At 38.8% G+C, this 19523-nt stretch overlaps 1 protein-coding gene across 3 annotated transcripts in view; it reads left to right on the forward strand.

Annotated features, from left to right (window-relative positions):
* Positions 1 to 19523, forward strand: part of GTF2H2C (GTF2H2 family member C) — a 68913-nt gene that overhangs the window by 35213 nt on the left and 14177 nt on the right. Inside the window, exon 17 of one of the 3 annotated variants that reach the window (XM_049865145.1) lies at positions 11857 to 19511. The exons of the other annotated variants lie outside the window; for them this stretch is intronic. Coding sequence (XP_049721102.1) covers positions 11857 to 11888 — 32 coding nt within the window. The 3' untranslated portion in view covers positions 11889 to 19511. Of the gene's footprint in view, positions 1 to 11856; positions 19512 to 19523 lie in introns of those variants that run through there. 3 annotated transcript variants of the gene reach the window in all.

Raw genomic sequence — 19523 nt, forward strand, 5'->3', positions numbered from 1 at the left:
ATTTCATATAAGTGGAATCATAGTTCATATTTGGCCTTTGGTGACTGATTTATTTCACTCAATATTCTGTTTTCAGGGTTCATCCATGTGGTAGTATGTATCAGAAGTTCATTTCTCTTTATGTGTGAGTAATATTAAAAAAAAATTTTTTTTTTTTTAATATCCTATTGTTAGCCATTCTTCTGTTGATGGACATTTAGGCTGTTTCCATCTTTTGGCTATTGTGAATAGTGCTACAATGATCATTTGGTAGTTATAAGGAGCCCTGGTGGCACAGCAGTTAAGCACTCAGCTGCTCACTGAAAAGTTGGTGATTTGAACCCACACATCACTCCATGGGAGAAAGATGTGGCTGCCTGCTTGCATAAAGATTACAGCCTTGGAGGCAGGAGGAGATTACAGCCTTGGAAACCCTATGGGGCAGTTCTACTCTGTCCTGTAGAGTTATGAGTGAGAATCCAGAGAATGGCAATGAGTTTAGATTTGGCTTTATGGTAATTACATGTTTAACTTTTCAAGGAACTGCAAACTATTTTCCATAGTGACCATATCGTTTTACAATCCCCCCAGCAATGGATGAGGGTTCCAGTTGCTCCACATCCTTGCCAACAACTGTTGTTTACTATTTTTTTTAACCATAGCCATCCAAGTGGGTGAAAAGTGTTATCTCGTTGTGGTTTTGATGTGTATTTTTCTAATAACTGATGTTGAGCTTCTTTCCATATTCTTGTTGGTCATTTGAACTTCTTTGGTGAAATGTCTATTCAAGTTCTTTGCTCATTTTTTCGATTGAGTTGTTTGTCTTTTTGTTGTTAAGTTGTTGTATACTCCACTTTTATTCTTTTGGTGGTTACCCTAGAAATGACAGCACTATACTTTTCTTGTGAAGTCCCTAGGTGGCTCAGTCGGTGAAGATACTATTGGAAAGGTTGGCAGTTCAGACACACCCGAGGCACCTCAGAAAATAAGCCTGGCCTGGCGATCTGGTCTCAAAAGATCCCAGCTTTGAAAACCCTATGGAGCAGTTCTACTCTGGACATGCAGGGTTGCCATAAGTCAGGACTGACTCAGTCTCAACAACAGACTTTTCTTAACTTGGGTTCTTTAGAAAGTAGAAAGTATTGTAACTTTTTTTGGAAGGTACAAATCTGGGGAAGTGAGGGTAGAGAACAAAAGGCAAGGGAAAACATGATGCAGTGTGTTACCACAATGGCCAAGCTTCATGATGAGCAGTCTCCCAACAGATGTGCTCGCTTGGAGGTATATAAGGAAAGTCAAAGGGTGGAAGGAGGGGGAATTTGTTTGGCAGACTTCTTTCATCTCCTGTTTCCCACTGGTCAAGGTTTGCCGCATAGGCTTGTGTCATCTGGTCCTTCAGCTCAGCAACGTGCCATTGCATCCAATTCTAGAAGTGGACGAGCGACTCAGCTCATACAGTGTTGGTGTGTGGGGCATGTGGACTGTACTCACCTGTGTTTCAATTTGGACTCCATCGAAATCAGGAAGCTGGACAGTGGCAGCAGTGGTGCAGACTAGGAAACAGGAAAAATCTTTGCAAAGGAGGTGGCCAGGGAAATCTGAGGAGGCATTAGAAGTTTGTGCCCAATACATGTTCATAATTTATCAAAATCCAAACTTAACGTATACCTTTACCTTCCCCACAATGTTGTGTGCTGTTGAGTTGGTTCCAACTCATAGTGACCCTGTATAACAGAGTAGAACTGTTCCACATGGTTTCCTAGGTTGTAATCTTTAAGGGAGCAGATCACCAGGTCTTTTCTCTTAAGGAGCTGCCGGCAGATTCCAACCACCAACCTTCAGTTAGCAGCCAAGTGCTTAACCAGGGCTCCTTTCACAGAAAATGTACCCATTTAAAAAACCCATTGCCTTCCAGTCAATTCTGGCTCATAGCAACCCCACAATACAGAGTAGAACTGCTCCATAGGGTTTCCAAGGAGCAGCTGGTGAATTAGAACTGCCGACCTTTTGGTTATCAGGCTGGCTCACCATAGCCCTCAACCACCGCGTCACCAGGGCTCCACAGACATAAAGACTAAAAGTACCTGAATTTCATTTACCTGTTTTCTCACTGCCCTGGTGGCATAGTGGTTATGTGCTGGGCTGCTAACTGAAAGATCAGCAACTGGAACCCACCAGTCAATCTGCAGGAGAAAGATGTGGCAGTCTGCTTCCGTAAAGAATACAGCCTTGGAAACCCTATGGGGTAGCTACTGTGACCTATAGGGTTGCTATAAGTAGGAATCGACTGGATGGGTTTTTTTGGGGGGTGGGGTGGGGTTTCGTTTCTTATACATTATTGTTGTATATTTTAATCTTCCCTGTTTCATAAGACATTAATACTTGCTTGATCAATGTTTATTAAAATTTAATCACATATTTACCACTTTCATTTCTTCTTGCATCTCAGATCTATTTAGGATCATTTTCCTTCTACCTGAAGAATATACTAGCATCCAGAGTATATAGTATGCTACCTATTACGTGAAGAAATAGGAAAAATAAGAATATATATTTGCAATTTCTATTGGAAAGCAATAGAGAAAAATCAATAAAACCAAAAGTTGGTTCTTTGAAAAAACCAACAAAATTGACAAATCTTTAGCTGGACTGCCCAAGAAAAAAAGAGGGAGAGAAGACTCAAACTACTAAGATGAGTAGTGAAAGAGGGGACATTACTCTGAACCTTACGGAAGTAAAAGGATTATAAGGAAATAAATACTATGAACAACTGGGGGAAATGGAGAGTGACTGCTAATAGGTACGGGGTTCCTTTTCAGGGTGATGAAATGTTCTGAAATTTATTTTTGCTGATGGTTGCATTGAATTAGGATAAATTGTGTGGTATGTGAGTTATATCCCAATAAAGCTATTTAAGGAAAAAAAAAACTGGGAGAATACACAGGGTATGGGTGTGGGACTGAGTGGATGAAGGCAAGGGTAAGAGTGCGATTATTATTATTATTATTATCTTTTTGTACTTTTAATTTTTGAGTCATATAAATTAAAAAATAAAATTTATGGAATTCTGGAAAGTTGTGAAGTAAATGAAAATAAAGTAGTATCATGGTACGTAGTAGTAGCTGTTAGTTGAAAGCCTGAATAATGAACCATAGCAGTCTTACCCATCAAATTAAGTAGCAAGTATGGAATTGGAGGTTGGAGGGGGAACTGTAATAGAATTTCTTTTTCCTGTATTTGGGTCATGGTTCAAACAACACATTTTCCACCTGTATGTGGCAATATGTACACTCTTTCTGTTTGTCATGGACCTCATTTACCCTTGAGAATAACTTCATCTATACAAGGTATGGGAGTATTTGGAGGCTGAAGAAGAGAAAATGATTAGATTAAAAGGCTTACCTTTACAAAGAGAAAGATTTCTGTATTTCCGTTTAAGCTGTCCTCTAGTTTAAGAACCCATGTGACCTACTATGTATCTGAATCACGTCATAATCAAAATACTAACATGTCAAAACGGTACAGTAGGGCTTCTGCTGCTCAGGATGGCTGTAAGAAAGAACTGTAAGAATTTTATAGATTTCTCAATACTTTGTAATTGCCTCATGTTTGTGGTTATGTCTGTGTTCAGCTTTTTTTATTTCTATAATGGTTGGCAAATGTATAACATAAAAAGATTTCATGAGTAGTGAGAAAGAAAGGGCACAAGTAGTCCTAGGGAGGTGGGGTGATGGAATCCGAAGGCCTTTAGTGGTGGCAGAGTGAAGAGAAAGGGTAAGAGGTCTGAGCCCTTGGAACATACTATAATAATGAAGAAAAGGGCATGGGAGGATGTCACACTTCTAGGAAGTAGCCAGGAGCACTCTAATACCCCTTTTGTGCCCGGTTCTGTAAGAGCAGAGGATTTATTCTCTCCAAACAAACCAAAACCAAACCCAGTGTTGTCAAGTTGATGGCAACTCATAGCGACCCTATAGGACAGCGTAGAACTGTACCATAGAGTTTCCAAGGTGCACCTGGCGGATTCAAACTGCCAACCCTTTGGTTAGCAGCCATAGCACTGAACCACTAGGCCACCAGGGTTTCCTTATTCTCTCCATGTTCTCTAATTTGAAAACCTTGGTGGCCTAGTGGTTAAGAGCTACGGCTGCTAACCAAAATGTTGGCAGTTCAAATCCACCAGGCATTCCTTGGAAACTCTATGGGGCAGTTCTACGCTGTCCTATAGGGTTGCTATGAGTCAGAATCGACTCTTTGGCAATGGGTTTTGGTTTGGGTTCTCTAATTCTGTCCTGGGGAGAAGTATTACAAGGTAGACTGGGACCCTGGTGGGGTCCATATGGGATTTAAATTCCTGATTTCATCTGACCAAATTGCTATTTGATTCATATCTCAGGCCGGGGTCCTGGAAACAATACACGGGTTGTTCACTAGTTTATCTATTAGTTTGCTCCACAAACCTTGTATATCTGTTGTGTGCGCGGCAGGATCCTAGGCATTGTGATACAGACAGTAAAAAGAGGACATAAAGCCTAACCTGAGGGATCTGTGAACCTCCCATCCTGAGACAGAAATAAATGTAAAGAAGTCATTGTGAAAGTGCTAATAATATGCAGAGTGCTTTGGGAACGCAAAGGACAGCTCTATAGTGGGTTTGGATGCAAACTCAAATGTCTACAGGGGCCAGCTTAGTGCAGAGTGGTGGCATCTGGAAAGCTCTTGCCCCATTTACAGAAGGCTCCTATGGGATACTGGGGTCAGGGATAGAAGGGAGATGTACTTCTCACTGTACCTCCTTTTGTACCTTTTGAATGTGCATTTTTTTACCTAATCAAAAAATTTTAAAGAAATAACCATTACTCAGCTCCAGCTATTTTTACATTCTGGGAATACAAATCCTCTGTTACCATATATTTTGATACTTAAAGAGAAACCCAAAAACTGAATTTTTTAAGTGAACTCCCTTAACTTTTAGATGTTAAACCAAAAAACCAAACCAAACCTAGCACCATCAAGTCAATTCTGACTCATAGCAACCCTATAGGACAGAGTAGAACGGCCCTATAGAGTTTCCAAGGAGCGCCTGGCAGATTCAAACTGCTGACCCTTTGGTTAGCAGCCGTAGCACTTAACCACTATGCCACCAGGGCTTCCTTTTCGCTGTTGGCATCTAAAAAAAAAACTATACAGGCCAAATAAAACATATCAGCAGGCCACCAGTTTACTACTTTGGCCTGGCCCGTCTCTGCTCCTTAGCAGGGCAGATAATCTTTCAATTTTCAGGTGTTATGATTTCCTGGGATATAGCCCTCCTAGGGGACAACTCATTTCAGGTATTAAGTATTAAGAATGGACTCTTAGGAAGAAGAGGGATCTTTTAAGGATCTCTGTAATCAGTGACTCCAAGTGTGATCCCTAGACCAGCAGCATCAGCACTATCTGGGAGCTTGTTTAAAAAAAAAAAGACCCACTGCTGTGGAGTCGATTCCGACTCATAGCGACCCTCCATCACAGACCTACTGAATCAGAAACTGGGGGTGGGCCTATCAGTCTATGTTTTAACAAACCCTCCAGGTGATTATGATAAATGCTAAAGTATGAAAACTACTGCCTTAAACATATTACAGAGGTACATAGGTAACTAAAGCAGGTCCTGATGATAGGATTCTACAGCACTTTTTAAAAAAACTAACTTGGGTAGCTTTAACAAAACCCAAACATGGAATTGCTTTTTCATTCTCTAGTTTTTGTTTTTTTTTTTTAGTGTATTTGTCTATACACTTACAGTTTTTAAAAATCAAATTCATTGAGTTATTATTGTTGTTAGTTGCCACCGAGTCAGCTCCAACTGATAGCGACGTTATGTGTAACAGAACAAAACGTTGCCTGGTCCTGAACCATCTCCATGATTGTTGCTATGCCTGAGTCCATTGTTTCGGCCACTGTGTCAAGTCATCTTACCGAGGGCCTCCCTTGCCTTCATCGACCCTCCACTTTACCAAGCAAGATGTCCTTTTCTAGTGACTGGTCTTTCCTGATGACCTGTCCAATGTAAGTGAGCCGAAGTCTTTCCATCCTTGCTTCTAAGGAACATTCTGATTGTATTTCTTCTAAGACTGATTTGTTTGTTCTTCTGGCAGTCCACAGTATATTCAATATTCGGTATTCTTTGCCAACACCACAATTAAAATGTATCAGTTCTTCTGTCTTACTTTTTCATTGCAAGCTTTGGCATGCATATAAGATGACTGAAAAGACCATGGCTTTGGTAGGGCACACCTTAGTCCTCGAAGTGACATCTTCACTTTTTAAAACTTTTAAGAGGTCTTTTGCAACAGATTTGCCCAATGCAATAAATACATCATTTGATTTTTTAACAGCTGCTTCCATGGACATTGATTGTTGATCCAAGTAGAACAAAATCATTGACAACTTCTATTTCTTCTTCATTTTTCATAATGTTTATTTGCCTGGTTATGAGGATTTTCATTTCCTCTTGTTCACTGTAGTCTTTGACCTTAATCAGTAATGAGTCCAGTCATCTTCATTTTCAGGAAGCAAGGTTGTGTCATCTGCATATCTTAGGTTATTAATGAGCCTTCCTCTAATTCTGATGCCAAGCTGTTTATATAGTCCATCTTATTAACATACAATAAAATACTCTCATTTTAAGGGGCAATTCAGTGCATTGTGACAAATGTATACACCCATGCAACCACCACTATCATCAAGATATAGAACATTTCCATCACTCTGAAGGCCCCTTGGTAGTCAGTACTCCCCAGGACTCCCAAACCCAGGTAGCACTAATATGTTTTTTATTGATAGAGATTAGTTTTGCTTGTTATACATTTTCTTATAAATGGAATCATACAGTACGTATGGCTTCCTTTGCTTGTTGTTAGGTGCTGTCAATTCGGTTCCAATTCATAGCTACCCCATGTACAACAGAACGAAACACTGCCCAATCCTGCACCATCATAACAATCATTGCTATGTTTGAGCCTGTTGTTACAGCCACGGTGTCAATCCGTCTTGTTGAGGGTCTTCCTCTTTTTTGCTGACAATCTACCTGAACAAGCACGATGTTCTTCTCCAGGGACTGGTGCCTCCTGATAATACGTCCAAAGTACATGAGACAGTTTCCCCATCCTCACCTCAAGGAGTACTCTGGCTGTACTTCTTCCAGGACAGACTTGTTCGTTGTTCTGCCAGTCCATGGTATGTTCAATATTCTTCGTCAGCTCCGTAATTCAAAGACATTAATTCTTCTTCAGCCTTCCTTATCCATTGTCCAGTTTTTGCATGCATATGAGGCAATTGAAAATACCATGGCTTGGGTCAGGCACAACTTAGTCCTCAAAGTGAGATCTTTGCTTTTTAACACTTGAAAGAGGTCCTTTGCAGCAGATTTGCCCAATGCAATATGTTTGATTTCTGGACTGCTGCTCCCATGGGCATTGATTGTGGATCCAAGTAAAATGAAATCCTTGACAAATTCAGTATTTTCTCCATTTATCATGATGTTGCTTATCAGTCTGGTTGTGAGATTTTTGTTTTCTTTATGTTGAGATGTAATCCATAGTGAAGACTGTGGTATTTGATCATTAGTAAGGGCTTCAAGTCCTCTTCACTTTCAGCAAGCAAGGTCATGTCATCCGCATAACACAGGTTGTTACTGAGTCTTCCTCTAATCCTGATGCTGAGCTCTAATCCTGATGCTGAGTTCTTCTTCATATAGTCCAGCTTCTTGGACTATTTTGCTCAGCATACAAATTGAATAAGTATGGTGAGAGGATACAACCCTGACTCACATCTTTCCTAATTTTAAGCCATGCAGTATCCCCTTGTTCTGTACAAATGACTGCCACTTGGTCTGTGTACAGGTTCCTCATGAGCACAATTAAGTGTTCTGGAATTCCCATTCTTCTCAGTGTTATCAGTAATTTGTTACGATCCACACAGTAGAATGCCTCTGCATAGTCCCTAAAACACAGGTAAACATCTTTCTGGTATTCTCCACTTTTAGCCAAGATCTATCAGATATCACAAATGATATCCTTCCTTCCATGTCCTCTTCTGAATCCAGCTTGAAGTACTAGTAGTTCCCTATCAATGTACTGATGCAACTGTTTTTTAATTATTTTTAGCCAAATTTTACTTGCATGTGATATTAGTGATATTGTTCAGTAACTTCTGCATTCTGTTGGATCACTTTTCTTTGGAATGATCATAATATGGATCTCTTCCACTCAGTTGACCAGGTAGCTATCTTCTAAATTTCCTGGCATAGACAAGTAAGCACCTACCTCCAGCACTCCATCTGTTTGTTGAAACACCTCAATTGGTACTCCATCAATTCCTGGAGCCTTGTTTTTTGCCAATGCCTTCAGTGCAGCTTAGACTTTTTCCTTCAGTATCATTGGTTCTTGATCATATGCTACCCCCTGAAATGGCTGAATATTGGCCAACTTTTTTTTTTTTTTTTTGGTACAGTGACTCTGTATTCCTTCCATCTTATTTCAATGCTTCCTGCATTGTTTAATATTTTTCCCATAGAAACTTTCAGTATTGCAACTCGAGGCTTGAAGTTTTTCTTCAGTTCTTTCAGCTTCAGAAATGTTGAGCATGGTCTTCTCTTTTGATTTTCTAACTCCAGGTCTTTGCATATTTCATTATAATACTTTATTTTGTCTTCTCCAGCCACTTTTTGAAATATTTTACTTCATCATTTTTTCCTTTTATGCTTTAGCTTTTCTTGTTGTTGTTGTGCATAGCGACCCTGTGCACAACAGAACAAAACACTGCCCAGTCCCGACCCATCCTTACAATCGTTATGCTTGAGCTCATTGTTGCAGCCACTGTGTCAATCCACCTCGTTGAGGATCTTCCTCTTTTCCGCTGACCCTGTACTCTGCCAAGCATGATGTCCTTCTCCAGGGACTGATCCCTCCTGACAACATGTCCAAAGTATGTAAGACGCAATCTAGCCATCCATGCCCCAAAGGAGCATTCTGGTTGTACTTCTTCTAAGACAGATTTGTTCGTTCTTTTGGCAGTACGTGGTATAGTCAATATTCTTCTCCAACACCACAATTCAAAGGCGTCAGTTCTTCTTCTGTCTTCCTTATTCATTGTCCAGCTTTCACATGCATATGATCCAACTGAAAATACCATGGCTTGGGTCAGGTGCACCTTAATCTTCAAGGTGACCTCTTTGCTTTTCAACACTTTAAAGAGGTCCTTTGCAGCAGATTTACCCAATCCAATGTGTATTTTGGTTTCTTGACTGTTGCTTCCATGGCTGTTGATTGTGGATCCAAGTAAAATGAAATCCTTGACAACTTCAATCGTTTCTCCGTTTATCACTTTAGCTACTTGACATTTAAGAGCAAGTTTCAGAGTCTCCTTTGACATCCATTTTGGTCTTTTCTAATGACCTTTTGCTCTCTTCATGTATGCTGTCCTTGACGTCATTCCACAATCCCTCTGGTCTTCGGTCATTAGTGTTCAGTGCGTCAAATGTATTCTTGAAATGGTATCCAAAGTCAGGTGGGATATACTCAAGGTCATACTTTGTGTCTCATGCACTTGTTTTAATTTTATTCAGCTTCAACTTGAACTTACATGTGAGCGATTGATGGTCTGTTCTGCAGTCACCCCCTCACTTTGTACTGACTGATGATACTGAGCTTCTCCATCATCTCTTTCTACAGATGTAGTAGATTTGATTCTTGTATATTCCACCAATGAAGTACATGTGTATAGTCACTGTTTATGTTGTCAAAAAAAGGTATTTGCAATGAAGAAGTCATTCATCTTGCAAAATTCTGTCACGCGATCTCTGACATCATTTCCATCACCAAGGAATATTTTCCAACTACCGATCCCTCTTCTTTGTTTCCAGCTTTTGGGTTCCAATCAACAATAATTATCAATGTATCTTGATTGCATTTTTGATCCATTTCAGACTGCAGAAGTTGGTAAAAATCTTTAATTTCTTCTTCTTTATCATTAATGATTGGTGCATAAATTTGAATAATAGTCGTATTAACTGATCTTCCTCGTAAGCGAATGGATATTATCCTATCACTGACAGCATTGTACTTCAGGGTAGATCTTGAAATGTTCTTTTTGATGATGAACACGATGCCATTCCTCTTCAGTTTGTCATCGCTGGCATAGTAGACCATATGATTGTCTGATTTAAAATGGCCAATACCAGTCCATTTCAGCTCACTAATGCCTAGGATATTGACCTTTATGCATTCCATTTCATTTTTGATGGCTTGCAATTTTCCTAGATTCATACTTCGTACATTCCATGTCCCAATTATTAATGGATGTTTGCAGCTGTTTCTTCTCATTTGAATCATGCCACATCAGCAAATAAAGGTCTTGAAAGCATGACTCCATCCACATTATTAAGGTTGACTCTATTTTGAAGATGCGGCTCCTCCCCAGTCATATTTTGAGTGCCTTTTCTACTCTTTTCACCCAAAATTCATGTTCTTGCCACACATTCACCCCATCATATCATAGCAAAAGACTTAAATCTACTTCAAGTCTAAAATCCAAAAATTCCTCTTCATCTGTGAAATCTAGAATACAGGTTGTCTGCTTCCAAAGTACAATGGTGGAACAGGCACAAGCTAGGCATTTCCATTACAAATGGGAGAAATTGGAGGGAAAGAAGGGATAACAGGCATCAAGCAAGTCAGCAGAACACATTATATTAGCTTTTAAGGTTAAAAATAATTCTCTGTTCTCTGTGACCACTTAGTCAATGGCCCTGCCCTCCAGACTCTGGGTGTTCGCCACACTCTCCAGATTCTGAGTGGAGGCCCCTCAGCTCTGAGGTTCAGCTCTGCCTTCCAGGCCCTCTGTAATGGAAACTCTGCTCCCTGTGTCTTCATGCAGCCCCATCCCCCTAGTCCATTTGAGTATCTCCTCTACCCTTTGAGACCCCAAAGGTCATGACCCTACCCTTGAGACTGAGGCATCTCTGCTTCCTGTGTTCCTTGTCTCTTCAGCTTCTGATTCCTGGTTCCTTGGCCTCTTAGCCCCTTGGGTCTTGCAGCCCACGTCTGCCCTCCTGGAGCAAGTGTTCCAAAGATCTGTAGCTCCACCAATAAGTGCCTGGAGGCATCCCACACCTGGTACCAAATTCTGTTAGTTATCTAGTGCTGCTATAACAGAAATGCCACTGGTGGATGGCTTTAACAAACAGAAGCTTATTCTCTCACCATCTAGTAGGCTAGAAATTCAAATTCAAGGTGCCAGCTCCAGGGAAAGGCTTTCTGTCTGTGTTGGCTCTGGAGGAAGGTCCTTGTCATCAATCTTTTCCTGGTCAACAAGCTTCTCAGTGCAGGAATTCTGAGTCCAAAGGGTGCTCTGTTCTCCTGGCTCTTGTTTCTTGGTGGTATGAGGTCCCCATGTCTCTCTGCTTGCTTCTCTCTTTTATATCTCAAAAGAGATTAAGACACAACCTAATCTTGCAAATTGAGTCCTGCTTCATTAACATAATTGCCAATAATTCCCACCTCATTGGCATCATAGAGATAGGATTTACAACCCGTAGAAAAATCATATCAGATGACACAATGGTGGACAATCACACAGTTTGGGAATTATGGACTAGACAAGTTGACAAACATTTTTTGAGGGTACACAATTCAATCCATAACACTATATATGCCCTATAATAGCTAAAATTTAAAATATTACTGTGTGTATGTATGAGTATGTTGAAAATGGTATTATTTTAAAGTTCACAACACCAAATCCTCTCTTCAGATTGGGTGGTGGATTGTGTGGGTATTTGCTTGCTTGTTTGTTTGGTTTTGGCTACCCAATATTTTAATTCCTTTCCTGTAGGAAATTTTTTCCTTCCTGCCATGTGGAGATGATATTTGACTCTATTTTTCACTAAGACTATGAAGAAGTTTTTATTGTCACTAGGAGCAAAAGGGAAGTTCTTAACTTGATACAGAAAAAGGCAACTCAATAGAAAGTCAGACAAGCAGAATTGAGCAAGTAGAAGTTAGAATTTCTGAACTTGAAGATAAATCCCTTGGCACTAATATATTTGAAGAAAAATCAGATAAAAGAATTAAAAAAAAATGAAGAAACCTGAAGAATCATGTGGGACCCCATCAAGAGAAATAACCTACAAGTGATTGGAGTACCAGAATAGGGAGGGATAACAGAAAATACAAAGAGAATTGTTGAAGATTTATTGGCAGAAAACTTCCCTGATATCATGAAAGATGAGAAGGTACGTATCCAAGATGCTAATCGAACTCAACATAAGGTAGATGTTAAAAAAAGTCACTAAGACACATTATAATCAAACTTGCCAAACCAAAGATAAAAAGAGAATTATAAGAGCAGCAAGGGATAAACGAAAAGTCACCTACAAAGGAGAGCCAATAAGAATCAGCTCAGACTACTCGGCAGAAACCGTACAGGCAAGAGGGCAATGGGATGACATATTTAAAAAATTGAAGGAAAAAAATTGCCTGCCAAGAATCGTATATCCAGCAAAACTATCTCTTAAATATGAACATGAAATGAAGACATTTCCAGATAAACAGTTTAGGAAATTCATAAAAACCAAACCAAAACTACAAGAAATACTAAAGGGAGTCCTTTGGTTAGAAAATCAATAATATCAGGTGTCAAACCAAGACTAGAAAACTGGGCAGAGCAACTAGAAGTCAACCCAGACAGGGAAATCCAAAAAAACAAAGCAGGATTATTAAAAAAAAAAAAAAAAAGCTCAAAACAGTGTAACAGCAATATTAGTATATAAAAGAAGACAATGTTAAAATAATAAAGAGGAACTAAGAAATGTAATCATTCACCTTCCATATGGAGAGGAAGATATGGTGTTACAAAGAAATTAAAGGTTCAAATTTAGAAAAATAGGGGTAAATAATAAGGTAACCACAAAGGAGACAAACTATCCTACTCATTAAAATAAAATACAAGGGAGAAGTACAGACTCAGCAGAAACAAAATCAACAACAACGAATATGAGAAAAGGACAATATATTATCTACTCAACACATAAAATTAAGTGGTAAAAAGAAACTGTCAACAACACACAAAAAAAGACATCAAAATGACAGCACTAAATTCATACCTATCCATAATTACCCTGAATGTCAATGGGCTAAATGCACCAATAAAGAGAGAGTGGCAGAATGGATTAAAAAAACAAGATCCGTCTATATATATGCTGCCTACAAGAGACACACCTTAGACTTAGAGACAGAAACAAACTAAAACTCAAAGGATGGAAAAGAATATATCAAGCAAACAACAATCAAACAAGAGCGGGAGTGGCAATATTAATTTCTGACAAAATAGACCTTAAAGTTAAATCCATCAGAAAGGATAAGGAAGGACACTATATAATGATTAAAGGGACAATATAGCAAGAAGATATAACTGTATTAAATATTTATGCACCCAATGACAGGGCTGCAAGATACATAAAACAATCAGCATTAAAAAGTGAGATAGACAGCTCCACAATAATAGCAGGAGACTTCAACACAACACGTTCAATGAAGGACTGGACATCCAGAAAGAAGCTCAATAAAGACATGGAAGATCAAAATGCCACTGTCAACCAACTTGACCTCATAGGCATATACAGAACACTCCACCCAACAGCAACCAAGTATGCTTTCTTTTCTAGTGCGCATGGAACATTCTGTAGAATAGACTACATATTAGGTCATAAAGCAAGCCTTAACAGAATCCAAAACATGGAAAATATTACAGAGCATCTTTGTTGACCATAAGGCCGTAAAAGTGGAAATTAAGAAAAGCAGGGAAAAGAAATCAAACATTTCGAAACTGAAGAATACCCTGCTCAAAAAATACTGGATTATGGAAGACATTAAGGATGAAATAAAGATATTCAGAGAATCCAATGAGAATGAAAACACTTCCTATCAGAACCTTTGGGACAGAGCAAAAGTGGTGCTCAGAGGCCAATTTATATCAATAAATGCACACATACAAAAAGAAGACAGGCCCAGAATCAAGGAATTATTGCTACAACTTGAACGAATAGAAAGACAGCAACAAAGAAACCCACAGGCACCAGAAGAAAACAAATAATGAAAATTAGAGCTGAACTAAATGAAATAGAAAACAGAAAAACAACTGAAAGAAATAACAAGACCAAAAGCTGGTTTTTTGAAAAAATCAACAAAATTGATAAATCACTGGCCAAACTCACAAAGGAAAAACAGGAGAGGAAGCAAATAACCTGAATAAGAAATGAGATGGGCGATATTACAACAGACCCAACTGAAATTAAAAGAATCATATCAGATTACTATGAAAAATTGTACTCTAACTAATTTGAAAATCTGGAAGAAATGGATGAATTCCTAGAAACACACTACCTACCTAAACTAACACAAACAGAGGTAGAACAAATAAATAGACCCATAACAAAAGAAGAGATTGAAAAGGTAATCAAAAAACTCCCAATAAAAAAAAGCCCTGGTTCAGACAGCTTCACTGCAGAGTTCTACCATACTTTCAGAGAAAAGTTAACACCACTACTACTAACGGTATTTCAGAGCATAGAAAAGGACGGAATACTACCAAACTCATTCTATGAAGCCACCATATCCCTGATACCAAAACCAGATAAAGACACCACAAGAAAACAAAATTATAGACCTATATCCCTCATGAATGTGGATGCAAAAATCCTCAACAAAATTCTAGCCAATAGAATTCAACAACATATCGAAAAAAATAATCCACCATAACCAAGTAGGATTCATACCATGTATGCAGGGATGGTTCAACATTAGAAAAACAATTAATATAATCCACCACATAAATAAAACAAAAGGCAAGAATCACATGATTTTATCAATTGATGCAGAAAAGGCATTTGACAAAGTTCAACACCCATTCATGATAAAAACTCTCAGCAAAATAGGAATAGAAGGAAAATTCCTCAACATAATAAAGAGCATTTATACAAAGCCAACAGCCAACATCACCCTAAATGGAGAGAGCCTGAAAGCATTCCCATTGAGATCGGAAACCAGGCAAGGATGCCCTTTATCACCGCTCTTACTCAACATTGTTTTGGATGTCCAGAGCAATTAGGCTAGATAAAGAAATAAAGGGCATCCAGATTGGCAAGGAAGAAGTCAAAGTATCTCTATTTGCAGATGACATGATCTTATTCATAGAAAACCCTAAGGAATCCTCAAGAAAACTACTGACACTAATAGAAGAGTTCAGCAGAGTATCGGGATCCAAGATAAACATACAAAAATCTGTTGGATTCCTCTACACCAACAAAAAAAAAAACATCGAAGAGGAAATCTCCAAAACAATGCCATTTATAGTAGCCCCCAAGAAGATAAAATACTTAGGAGTAAATCTTACCAGAGATATAAAAGACTTATACAAAGAAAACTATAGTACACTTCTGCAAGAAACCAAAGGAGACTTACATAAGTGGAAAAACATACCTTGCTCATGGATAGGAAGACTTCACATTATGAAAATGTCTGTTCTACCAAAAGCAATCTATACATTTAACGCAATTCCAGTCCAAATCCCAACGGCATTCTTTAATGAGATGGAGAAACAAATCACCAATTTCACATGGAAGTGAAAGAAGCCCTGGATAAATAAGGGATTACTGAAAAAGAAGAACAAAGTGGGAGGCCTTACTTTACCTGATTTTAGAACCTATTATACTGCTACAGTAGTCAAAACAGCCTGGTACTGGTACAACAACAGATACATAGACCAATGGAACCAAATTGAGAATCCAGACATAAATCCATCCACATATGAGCAGTTGATATTTGACAAAGGCTCCAAAACAGTGAAATCGGGAAAAGACAGTCTTTATCAAATGGTGCTGGCATAACTGGATATCCATCTGCAAAAAAGTGAAACAAGACCCATACCTCACTCCATGCACAAAAACGAGCTCAAAATGGATCAAAGACCTAAATATAAAATCTAAAATGATAAAGATCATGGAAGAAAAAATAGGGGCAATGTTAGGAGCCCTAATACTTGGCATAAACAGTATAGAAAACATTATTAAGAATGCAGAAGAAAAACTAGATAACTGGGAGCTCCTAAAAATCAAACACCTATGCTCATCCAAAGACTTCACCAAAAGAGTAAAAAGACTACCTACAGACTGGGAAAAAGTTTTTAGCTATGACATTTCCAATTAGCACCTGATCTCTAAGATCTACATGATACTGCAAAAACTCAAATAAAAAAAGACAAATAACCGAATTAAAAAATGGACTAAAGAGATGAATAGACACTTCACTAAAGAAGACATTCAGGTAGCTAACAGATATATGAGGAAATGTTCACGATCGTTAGCCATTAGAGAAATGCAGATCAAAACTACAATGAGATTTCATCTCACTCCAACAAGGTTGGCATTAATTTAAAAAATACAAAAGAATAAATGGTGGAGAGGCTGTGGAGAGATTGGAACACTTCTACACTGCTGGTGGGAATGTCAAATGGTACAACCACTTTGGAAATCAATTTGGCTCTTCCTTAAAAAGCTAGAAATAGAACTACCATACGATCTAGCAATCCCACTCCTCGGAACATATTCTAGAGAAATAAGAGCCTTTACACGAACAGGTATATGCACACTCATGTTTATTGCAGCACTGTTTACAATAGCTAAAAGATGGAAGCAACCAAGGTGCCCATCAACAGATGAATGCATAAATTATGGTATATTCACACAATGGAATACTACACATCAGTAAAGAACATGATGAATCCGTGAAACGTTTCATAACATGGAGGAACCTGAAAGGCATTATGCTGAGTGAAATTAGTCAGTTGCAAAAGGACAAATATTGTGTGAGACCATTATTATGAGAACTTGAGAAATAGTTTAAACTGAGAAGAAAACATTCTTCTGTGGTTACGAGAGCTGGAAGGGAGGGAAGGTGGGAGAGGGATATTCACTAAATAGATAGTAGATAAGAACTATTTTAGGTGAAGGGAAAGGCAACACAGAATACAGGGGAGGTCAGCACAACTGGACTAAACCAAAAACAAAGAAGTTTCCTGAATAAACTGAATGCTTCAAAGGCCAGTGTAGCAGGGGCACAGGTTTGGGGACCATGGTTTCAATTGACATCTATGTCAATTGGCATAATAAAATCTATTAAGAAAATATTCTGCATCCCACTTTGAAGAGTGGCATCTGGGGTCTTAAATGCTAGCAAGCAGCCATCTAAGATACAACAATTGGTCTCAACCCACCTGGATCAAAGGAGAATGAAGAACACCAAGGACACAAGGTAATTACGAGCCCAAGAGACAGAAAGGGCCACATGAACCAGAGACTACATCAGCTGAGACCAGAAGAACTAGATGGTGCCCAAGTACAACCAATGACTGCCCTGACAAGGAACACAACAGAGAAGCCCTGAGGGAGCAGGAGAGCAGTGGGATGCAGACCCCAAATTCTCATAAAAAGACCAGACTTAATAGTCTGACTGAGACTCGAAGGACCCCAGTGGTCATGGTCCCCAGACATTCTGTTGGCCCAGGACAGGAACCATTCCCGAAGTCAACTCTTCATACATGGTTTGACTGGACAGTGGGTTAGAGAGGGATGCTGGTGAGGAGTGAGCTTCTTGGATCAAGTGGACACTTGAGACTATGTTGGTATCTCCTGCCTAGAGGGGAGATGAGAGAGTAGAGGGGGTTAGAAGCTGGTGAAATGGACACGAAAAGAGAGAGTGGAGGGAGAGAGCGGGCTGTCTCATTAGGGGGAGAGTAATTGGGAGTATGCCGCAAGGTGTATATAAGTTTTTGTGTGAGAGACTGACTTGATTTGTAAACTTTCACTTAAAGCACAATAAAAATCATAAAATAAATAAATAAATCAGAAGGACTCCTGTACATCATCAATGAACACGTAGGAAATGGAATAGTAAAAACAGACAAAAAAAAGTGTGTAAGAACAACAAAATCTACAAGGTCCTGGAATAAATGTAATGTGTACTGGGCACAGACAGATACACACAGCAACATTAATTGTATAGATGGAAAGTAAAGTTTATTGGGGGAGAACTAACAGGCAGAAAGTCCAGCAGTGTGAAGAGTTTCCCCTGGCCTCTGGACCTCTTATAAAAAGAATTGTTGGGCCAGGAGGAACTAGGTACACCATAAAAGTACTTCTAAACAAGAACACTGCCCCTATATGTTAGGAAAGGGGTAGGGAATACCTGGCCAACTATTTAACAATGTTCATTTCTTGGGTGTATAAATGACTTTGTTGGACCAAAGCTTAGCTATAGAAGCTCACATACCAGTGTTCTTGGTAATACCTAGAAAACTTGTGTTCTTCATTGAGTTAACTCAGCAATTTGCTGCACTACCAAAAGGGGGAAGGAGTGAAGCTTCAGGAACACTTGGGTTTTTCCTTAAAATCTAGTCTTTATGGCAGCATCACATAGGGTCAAAAGTGTAGGTTAAATGTGATGATATAATTTGGGAATGGATAAGTGTGATGGCTGGACAATACAATGAACATAACATCACTGAGCTGTACATGTAAAGATTGTTGAAATGTCACATGTTTTGTTACATATATATTTACAACAATAAAAAATGTATGTTAAAAAAAAGCGAAGACTCTAGTCAGACTGGATGGTTAATCCTAACCCCTTGTGCCTGAGTTTCCTCATCTGTAAAATGGGGATAATAACAATACCTACCTCATTTGGGATGCTAAAAGGATTAAATGGGCATACGTTAAGTTCTTAGAACTGCGCCAGCAAGGAGTATGCTCGAAATAGATTTCAGTTCTGTTGTGGAGAAGAAATCCACTCACTCAGTCCTTGAAATAAGCTTAAGAGGATTAGGTAAAAAAAAAAAAAAAAAAAAAGGAAACATTTGAATGCAGAGAGGCACCAGTTTGCAAAAGTGAAAATGAATGGCTCCTGCAAGAGAGCTTCTAACTGGAACAGATAATAGTCCAAAGAACAAAGGAATTATAATACAATCATTTGATTAGTTAGTCTTTGGTTGAGATCACAAGAAGGGTGGTTTAGAAAGTGGGCAATGGGCTTCTTTTGGGTAATGGGATACAGGAGGAAGGCTCTCACAGTGTTGGGTTTCAGGAATTAATTACAGAGTTCTTCAGTCATAGTCTCAAATGCTTACATTACATATCCTTCAGGAGGGGTCTTAAAAAAAATCACAGTTTGAAATAAAACGGTTCTAACCAAATGGCTCAGAAATTTATGAGAACTACTTGGTACTGAGGCCTCATTTCCCAGAAACAGCTTGTTAAAATCTTTTTAAGTTGTCCGGGAAACTTCATGAAACTAATTCCATGACTTTTTGAAACAACTTTTATTACACCACTGTCATAAAGAAAACATCTCTCAGCCCACTTTAAACAAAAGACACCTGTGTAAAGGTTGCTTTCCTTAGATTATATTTCTTTTGCATCCTCACTTTATGGCAGAGATAGAAACTCT

The sequence above is a fragment of the Elephas maximus genome, chromosome 2 (genome assembly GCF_024166365.1).
Source record: "Elephas maximus indicus isolate mEleMax1 chromosome 2, mEleMax1 primary haplotype, whole genome shotgun sequence".
NCBI classification, from domain to species: Eukaryota; Metazoa; Chordata; class Mammalia; order Proboscidea; family Elephantidae; genus Elephas; species Elephas maximus.